Source organism: Vicia villosa, linkage group LG7 (genome assembly GCF_029867415.1).
Source record: "Vicia villosa cultivar HV-30 ecotype Madison, WI linkage group LG7, Vvil1.0, whole genome shotgun sequence".
In the NCBI taxonomy this organism is placed as follows: Eukaryota; Viridiplantae; Streptophyta; class Magnoliopsida; order Fabales; family Fabaceae; genus Vicia; species Vicia villosa.
Window position 1 is genome coordinate 89,427,116 of NC_081186.1, and position 9,863 is coordinate 89,436,978.

General features: G+C 33.5%; 2 protein-coding genes across 2 annotated transcripts; one reads left to right on the top strand and one right to left on the bottom strand.

Annotated features, from left to right (window-relative positions):
• Window positions 1–3,383: 3,383 nt before the first annotated feature.
• Window positions 3,384–6,927, bottom strand: LOC131617766 (oligopeptide transporter 1-like). The gene is made up of 6 exons (XM_058889020.1): window positions 6,770–6,927; window positions 5,817–6,271; window positions 5,623–5,720; window positions 4,956–5,528; window positions 4,584–4,851; window positions 3,384–4,499 (listed from the first exon to the last, which is right to left on the bottom strand). Exons 1-6 carry the CDS (start codon window positions 6,840–6,842, stop codon window positions 3,696–3,698), a joined length of 2,271 nt encoding a protein of 756 aa, XP_058745003.1. The 5' UTR covers window positions 6,843–6,927; the 3' UTR covers window positions 3,384–3,695.
• Window positions 6,928–8,680: 1,753 nt separating this feature from the next.
• Window positions 8,681–9,604, top strand: LOC131619641 (uncharacterized). Its single transcript, XM_058890716.1, has one exon. The coding sequence runs from the start codon at window positions 8,681–8,683 to the stop codon at window positions 9,602–9,604; it is 924 nt and encodes a 307-aa protein (XP_058746699.1).
• The last annotated feature ends 259 nt before the right edge of the window (window positions 9,605–9,863 follow it).

The following is a 9,863-nucleotide window of genomic DNA, read 5'->3' on the forward strand; positions in this document are numbered from 1 at the left end:
AACCAATAAAAAGTGAGTGTTAGAAAGAATGGTGAAAAGAGAGTGTTGCTAGCATTTCTTTATAAATAATTATTTTACAATTTTATTTAAAAAATTCAAACTCATTTTTAGGAACTAAGCAGGTAACATTGAACTAGAACCACAAGTGCAAATAGCACTATTATATTTAGAAGAAAAAAACAATAGTAATAAATTTTTAGTTATATACTGAAAATTTCATATAGATATCGGAAATTTTGTTGATTTTCCCTATTTACCGCGCCAGATGATACATATTGAAAATATAAAATTTTTGGTACCGGATATTTGAAATTTCCAGTGTGACTTCAATTTATAAGATTACCGAAAATTTGAAATTTTCAGTAATTGAAAAATACTAGAAATTTAAAATTTCTGGTAATACGGAGACTTAATTTTTTTTGAATAAAATACATGTAGAAATAACGAACCGTCTTAATATATAAATGAAATAAATATCATACATAGATGCATTACAACAAAACTATAGTTTTTGCATCATTAAAACAATTCTTCCCAAATGTGTGACTTCCTAGACAGTTCTTTCCCGTGTTTGAACCGACCAGCATATGCTGATTCCCATACTTTTGTATTATTAGAACAATTCTTCCTCCAATGATTAGGGACGGGAGGCAATGGACAATCGGGTCTCAACTACACCTGAACCCAATGGTTACGGTTGACAAAACCAACAACAATGATTGTATGTCGACTTGTGAGGACTTACCTCATATTCTGAAATTTACAATTTCGTCCAAAACCCATGAATAGATTCCAAAGTTATAAGTATGCCTAGAATGTGGTAACCGACGAGCTGACACACACACACGGTAACCCATGTGTTGTTCTAATGTAACAACCACACCTCTGCTTGCTCGCACCAACAAATTTGACTCTTTCTATTTTATTTCCAGTGAGTTGTATACACTGTCTTGAAACAAAAATGTACAATTTAGAATAGAATGAAGTGTTATACCGATGCTCAATATTGATGATACTTTTTTGAAACGACACTCTTATGGAACCTAGCTGCAACTTCAACATTGTGTTCATAGCATCCCAGCTTGCACATAAATCACCACGACTTGTAGTCAACATGTTCTTCAGTTTCTAATGTGCAGACTCCACCCTAGAAATCATATACACATTAAATAAACAACTCACAAATAGAAAACATAAACATATTTTCTTTTAGAAGAGTGTACCTGTTTGTTGGTGTATTCCCTAAATGAGTGACTTTGTTAGCTCATGCAGCAACAAATCTTTTTTTACTAGTGTTAACAATGTTTCTTTCACATACTTGACTAATAATGGAATATCACCACATACCCTCTCGAAGTGGTTGAGATGTACATCAAATTCGTCTTTTGTATTTGAATACATCACGTCGTTCTGTTGATCCATGACATGTTCTTGTCTTTCTGATTTCACACACTCTTTACATTTCATGCTAACGTTTTTTGAAATATGAAACGTACACAACAAATGAGACGCATTTGGATATATAGAATCAATGACATTCATTAATGCAAGTTTCCGGTCCGTCACCATGACATCTCGTAGCAACTTTTCAGAATAGAACAACTCTTTAAGCCTCTCTAGTGCCCATGTGAAGTTCTTCTCCCTTTCATGTTCCAAATATGCAAAAGCAACGAAAAATTTTAGGTTTTAAAGAAATTTTCGCTACTGTGTTTTCTACCGGAAATTTGTGAAATTTCCGGTAATGAGTTTTGTAAAATTACCGGAATTTTTAAAATCTCCGGTAAATCGCACCGGAAATTTGAAATTTCTAATAAATGGATATCGGAAATTTGTTAAAATCAAATAATTTATGGTATTAGACAAAAAAGTAGTGGAAATTTGCTAGTGGTACCGAAAATTTACTTTTTGTGTGATTTTCTCCAACAATAATTTTTTCTCAAAAAAGGTAAAAAAAAATTAGTTAAAAATGGGGGATGACATGTTTAAAAAGAGTGATGGCACGTAGATTTTTAGAAGATTTGTATAGTTGCTTAGAAAGATGTCTGCAAACTTGGAGCTGAGTGGGCTGGTTATCGATAGACTAAATAGATGAATGATGCACCGTCTCTTAATCTGATTTGGAGGATTATTTCGTCCAATGAGGAATATGCTACAACTTGTAGAACTAGTTTTTTGACGAATACTGCCCGAAGAGATAATGTACTAGTTAGCATTATGAGACAATGTTGGAAGGATTTAAATGGGTTATAGGCAACAGAGACAAGATAAACTTTTAGAACATATATTGCTTGGGGGAACCACTAAGTGAGGTTATGCACATTCCGTTACACATGAGACCTATGCTGGCTACTATAGCTGAATATTTTGGACAGAGTACAGACTGCAGATTGAGGGGAGATACAGAAAGGCCCCTAGAATTATTACCATCATCTAGAAAAAAGCAAATATAGAGTGGACAAAAATTAACATGGATGGCTTAGTCCAGGACAATTTAACTGCATGTGGAGCTATTGCAAGGGATCACCAGGGTGGGTTCTTAGGTGTTTTTTTCCGATTAATTTACGACATGAAATATGTTGCATGACGAGCTTATCTCTATTATGATAGCGTTCGAAAATGTGGCGATCAAATGTTGGTCTAAAATAGGGATAGAAGTGGATTCTAAAGGAGCTCCACATTGCACCAGAAACGAATCTCAAATACCTTGGGAACTCTGGTAGAATAATTGCAAGAACCTGCGACTTCTTAAAATTTTCATTCATATATACATAAAAGATAACAAATGCGTGAATAGGCTCTTTAACCAGGTGTAAGCTTGGATTTTCAACCTCATTGAGCTCATGGTATGAAAAAGAAGTTCACAGAAAAGCTAAGTAAAATCTAGAGGTTTAGAAGAGCATTTCAACACAGTCCCTTCAACTCAAAAAATCGAAGTTTCAAGTATAAGATGAAAGTCGAGACTTAGCATTTTTCCCCAGGAGTATTCATTCAAGATTTTGACGACAACAGTATAGTTAGGACTTCGATGTCAGAAGTTAGCATGAGTCCTCGACATTAGTGGTTGGTGCAGAGAAGAGAAAAATAATTGTCTTTTGGCCTTATCCGAAAGAACACGTGGAAACAAATCCAGAGGCAAAAAAATGCAACGAGACGTGTCAATTTCTATGTGCAAAGATTGTGTAAAATTCGGAGTTTTACGCGGAGAAATAATTGTCTGTCGCATGTTAATTTGTATACATGCATTAATTTGAGGTAAAGATCCTCTCAATTTCTAAAAACAAAATGGGGAACTCTATTACTGAATGTATAAAATTTATATTAACAACCATGCTTCTGGCAAATGTAAATTGGTTCAAACAGATTAAACTGCTTGAAAAATTCAGTGGACAGAACAAATGAAATGGTTTAATTGAAACAATTTTGCAATCTGTACACCAAGTTCACCTTTTCTAATGTATTTATAAAACTTAGAAAAAATTGAAATTACAAACCACAAATCATGTTAACTACAGTGTTGTCTAATGGCAGCTATAATGAAATGAATTTGAACAAAGTGCTAGCTATCAAGTAACTGCAATAGCAGCACTTTGAACAATCAATTATTTTCCGCGATTAACAACACTGGTTAATTATTCTTGAGACATCGTGTACATTTTCATGACCAATGATGATAAGATAGAATGCAAATTTGGAGTTTAAAAGGTAGGACACCCCTTGGTTATTACACCAGGAGCTGTAGGACACGTAGCCAAGGGGCAGTGATCACTTCCGTCAAGACCCCACCAATCTGGACCGAAGATATCGTAATTTTGAAGCGCAAAATAGAGTAACACACCCATGAAAGCAATACCAGCATCCAAAGCTGCTGACAGAATGTAAGTGTGTCTAGCCCACCATGTCTTGTACTTTTTGTAAATATAGAAGTTGAAGAAAATTCCAACAGCTCCCCATGAAAGATAATTCACTGCTCTAACTGGTGGTATACTCGAGCCACCTGCAAAGATTAGTGGCAGGTGGATGAGTTCAATCCACTTGTGGTTCGGGTATTTGCGAGCTAGGAGCCAAACCGGAACAGGCGCAAGTAGACCGATGAGGAAAAACCAGTTCATTCCAGGGTAAATTCCGTCCTTGGTGAACATTCTCTGCGGTCCTATTACTCCCCATATGATTGAAGCATTGTAAAACACTTCATCACCGGGACAAGTCCAAGGACTACCTTCTGGCAACAATGCCGGGTTACATATGTTTGGAATACTTGTTAGAAGCCACCATGCTGTGGCGAAGTTTGCAGTTGTACCAACCACGGTTCCTGCCAACTGTACTATGAACATAGATCTCGGAGCAATTTTCATGTAGTGGCCTAATTTGAAGTCACGAATAAAAGTAAGTGCCTGCGCCATGCTAATGTATCCGTAAGTCTTGAAGGTAACATTAGCAAGAGGCTTTCCGGGATAAAGGTACCCAATGATCAACTCTGTGATCACATTTAGCCCAGGTTGCTGCATAAAAAGTAGTAACATGTTTTAGCTTATTTTTTAGAAGCCCTTATGAAGAGGCCGGAGGGCTAATAAAGAAAAACTTACCATGTTTGTTGTTGCTTGAATGACACCAACTGGCAAAGTGAAAACTAATGCAATAACTAGGGAAAGTAAGACTCCCCACCATGGAAGTTGGAGTTGCTTGCCAAAGCCTTCGCAACAGAACAAGGCCAAAATAATCATAAGGACTAAGATTGTCATGAACCACCACTCAGGGACTTGTGCGTAGTTTTTCTTCATGATTCTTGTATGCACGTCTCCGGTTTGTTCTTTTAGTGCGGCTGTTGTCTTCCTCCACATCACAAGAATCTCTCTTTCAAATTCACAGTCACCAGAGTATATATATAGTTAGATGTTAATTATAAAAATTGTATCAATAATACGTAATCAAAGATTGTGGAAGCTAAGGAAACATACTTTCCATGGAAGAGGAAAACGTGAGAAATGGTGGCAGTGAGAATTGCAAAGCTCAATCCGTAGTCAAATGCAAATATGACACTAAGATAGAGTTTGCTGTAACTGTTATAATTATCCAAATCAATGTCAAAGGTGGTTTCATTAAGAATCCTGCTAACGTTATATATTGCACCAGTGGAATCAAATGTTTGAGAAGTGATCAAGGGAAATTTTTTGGCTTCATAAAAATTGTTCCAATAGGTAATGGGAACCACCATATAGATAAATATGAAAAATCCAGCAAGCAGGTTGATGATGGCAAAACCAGGAACAGGCAAAGGACTATCTAAGAAACCAGCAACAGTATTCCAATCAAGGGTAAATGAACCAATACCAAGACCCTTCATTCCTGAACCAATTTGCTGAGCAGTGACAGATTTTTTCCATATCAAACAAACAATAGAGATGGTTGATATTGATTGGAAAAAGTAGCCTGGAATAGTGTAATAAGTAAAGCTAGCTATGAAGACCAGGAAAAAGAATTGCAGCCTTGTGTTTCCTCCTTTAGGCCTATGTTCTTTTTCGTGAAATGCCCTGTGTCATTCAAGATTCATTTAACAACGAGAAAAACAAGAATTTGCAAGAATTCACATGAAAGAACAACATAGAAAGAAAAAAAATGAAATACCTGAAAAGAGACACCTGGACAAGATTTGCAGGCCACCACATGTAGGGAGAGTCCACAAGGAACTTTCTGAAAATACCAGCCCATCCATAACCAAGCATCTAAAAAATTCATGAACAAAAAAATCATTATTTTGGATGATTATTATATTAATTGGAAAAAAACGTTTCAACACTTAACAAAACAAATTTTTTCACCTGAGTTGTAAGTGATAGCAAAAAAGCAGCAATTGGATTGATACTCCTGTGGTAAAAAGCCTTAACAATGGCGACAATGTTAAGGGCATAGGGACCACTATATCCACAAGTAGCAAGGATGGTAATGAGGGCATGTTCCTTCAAATTGAATGGTCCAGGATTCAATGTGAAAGACCAATTGAGGATGGGAAGTTTATATACTGTGGTAGGAAGTGTTGCAGCCATTAGTTTCCCAATTGGTAGAGAAACAATTTGTGCTGACACAGAAGAGACACTTATAGGGGTGGTTCTGTACGAAAAGAACTGGTTTACAAAGGAAAGGATAATGCAACTTGCCATACCAATAACCCATGTCCTAAATGTAAGTGCTGGGAGTGAAGGGTCGTCTGTTATTGGCACCGTTAGTCTCACCTGTTCTATAGGTGAATCATCCACTTCTTCTGCCTCATCATCATCTGCATCAAACAATCTCTAGCTTTATATTCAGACACACATAACAATGTCAAGTTAACAATGAACATCATACGATTCATATTTTGGTTCTCGTTGAGGTTGAACGAATCACTATAAGCCACCATGATTTTGACAAAAGCTACAATTTGAACGCGATTTTAACAAAAGCTACAATTTTGAAGTTTCTACGAAAATTCAATTATCATCAAAACATCTCAGGACGCACCACCGAGATTTTGTTTACAAAAAAAAAACTACAATTTGGAACACGTAACGTTGTGCCACCGTGATTTTGACAAAAACAATACACAAGTGGAACAATACTTTTGTTAAAATCATTCTTCACTGAAACATCTTATCAAACACCTTAATGTCTACAATTTCACACCATGAAAATGAAAGTAATGAGACAATGTATGAACACAAACATGAACATGAACATGAACATGAATCATGTTTGACATGAAAATGATGACAAGTATATGCAAGAAAAGGTAAACCTTTGATTGAAAGTTTGGATTCATCATGATCCTTAGTATGAACAGGAAATGTATCTCCATCGACCCCTGCCATTGCAGAGACAGAAATCTTTGAAGAAATTGAAACCAAAATTGTTCTGTCACACTAGAATCTCTATGCAATTATTCAACCTTTTTATAGGGATAATGTTTTTCATACACAAAGATTCCATTTAATTTTATTACATTTAATAAATTATAAAATAATACAATTATTTATTATTTCTAAGACATTTTACATTTAAGGTAGTTTTACCTAAATTATGAGTTGGCTAGATAAGAATTTACTATGGCATTTCATTATATATTAATACTAATATAAACCATTTTATGATAATTATTCATTTTTCTTTTAAATATTAAGAATGAATGTGACTCAAAATGATGGCAATGTGAGAAGTAAGAGATAAGTATGGCGGTATTTAAGGTAACAAAATATTTGTAGTTGAGAAAAAGCTGAGTAGCTGTTATAATTGATTGTTATGATTTTATGACTTATTTTGAGTTTTAAAATAAGACATTTTTTACTTTAAAAAGTTACTATATGTGTGAAAATCTCATGACAAAATTAATTATTGAGAATACTCCTTTGCTTTTTGTGTATTTTGTTGTATTTAATGTTTTAATTTTGAAAGATTTGTTTAGGGAACACAATGTTATTTGGAGTTTTGTGTTCAAAAAAAAAAAAATGTTATTTGGAGTTTGGTATTACCTAGGTTATTTATTTATTTTATTTTGATTAATTAATTAAAATTTAGAATATTTATAGTATTCAACAAATTTTTTTTGAATTAAATATATTTTTGGTCCTTATAAATATATCAAATTTTATTTTTAGTTACTAAAAAAATTATGTTTTATTCCTTATAAATTTTTTTTACATAATTGTATATATTTAAAATTACGTGTATAAATAATTTTGTAGGACTAAAATATGACTTTTATATGAATATATTTAAAATTTTATTAAATTTATTTATTTTAACTAAATTTAGCTTTTAAATTTGTTAATAATTAATAATTTAATTAAAATATTGAATAAAATGTATCTTTCGTTAATAACAAAGAGTAAAGAGAGTATAATTATTTAATGAGGTTAAAGGTAGTGCACTCACCGTGTAAACAAATCTTTTTGCCATATCATATAAACTTCTTAAAAATTGCAGTATGAGTTGTTTTGATTCATGGTCGTGATTGGTTGACAGTGTAAAACTTTTTTACACTGTCACTGCATCACCCATTTTCTCTTATTTAATTTTTTTATTTTTATATTTGGATTTGAATTGAACTATTAATATTATTTCATTTTAATTGTAATTTTGGTGCTTCTATTTTATCTCTGATTCATAAATTTTGTCTCTATTATAAATTTAACTAATTTTCTTCATCTTAAATTTTCACACGTAGAATTAAGATATTTTTATTTTTTAAATTATAAATTTCTTGTGAAACATGACAAATTATCGTATATAAAATTATTATAAAATTTTATAGATAATTATTTTATAAATTATATTTTTTTCTATTTATACAATTCTTTATTTATAAATAATTATTTTACAATTTTATTTAAAAATTTCAAACCCATTTTAGGAATTAAGCTAGTAACATTCAAAAATTTCAAACCCATTTTAGGAATTAAGCTAGTAACATTCAACTAGGACCACAAGTGCAAATAGCATTATTATATTTAGAAGAAAAAAAATAATAAATATTTTTACGTTCATCACTCTTCTATTCATCACTTTTCTAGAATATTTCTATATGAACACAAATAAAAATTATTTAATTTTTTTTATATTATCAAATGAACCGAATGGTCAGAAAGTAGCACAATTTGATACCATCAAATCAACCGAATGAATATAGGACAATATTATCGTTAATAATTTTATGCTGCCAAATGTTAAGCAATGGGATATGAGAGCTTTATATGAATTATTTGATTGTGCAGAAATAGTTCATGTATCTTTGGTGGAGGAGGTTATTGAAGACAAGTTAATCCAAAAGGAGAAGCAAAGTGGTTGTTATAGTGTGAGGTTGGGGTATAGGTTGTGGAGGAATGCTTGTAAAGGAGGCCGTGGGAGACATAATTTGCTTAATTGGAATAGCCTTTGGAATATCAAAGCGGCGGCAAGAGCGAAGCATTTTATTTGGAGGATTTGTCGAGGTTGCCTACCCTCCCGAGTTAGATTGTGTCAACATCATGTTCCGTGCCCGGTTGAATGTCCGTTTTGCAATAATAGTTTAGAGGACGAATGGCAAATTTTCTTTGGTTGTGCGGCAATAAATCAAGGTTGGCAAGCCGCATGCTTGAGTAATATTATTGATAATCGTCTTCTTTCTTTTGATGAGGTAAAACTACTTATTTTTGATATTTGTACAAAGGAAGATAGAAACACAGCTGGTAGAGTTGCGGTCATGCTAGAAGGAATGTGGAAGAATAGAAATAATTTCATTTGGAATAACGAGAAAGAGGAAGCGACAAAAGTGGGGTGGCTGGCGTATCACAAATGGCAAGAGTGGTTCACGGTTCATAATAATTCAGATGATCACACGGTTTCCCAACATGTCCAAACTTGGGAACCACCACCGCCCGAATGGCTCAAATGTAATGTGGATGCGGATTTTAATAAAATTGGTAGAACTTCCAATAGAGGTTGGTGTATCAGCGACAGTTCAGGTAATTTCCATACGGCAGGTACGACTTGGAATGTTGGTGAGTATACTATTCTAGAAGGGGAAGCGTTAGCTCTCAAGGATGCCATTCAAATAGCTAATCAACATGCAACTAGACCGGATTATCTTCGAAAGTGATTCTCTTCAGGTGGTTCAAGCTTTACGCAATAAATTTGTTGGTAGGTCGGAATTCTACTTTAGTTCAAAAGTCATTCAATTTAAGCTTTATAATTTTCACAATTTTGAGGTCAAGTTTGTAAAACGTCAAGCGAATATGTTTGCTCATTCTTTAGCAAGGGTGGCCAATTCTTGAGCTAGGTGTAGTGTTTTTCATAATGTTCCTCCTTGTATCGAACTCTTGATTTATAATGAAAGAAGTTTGTTTTGTTTTGATAAA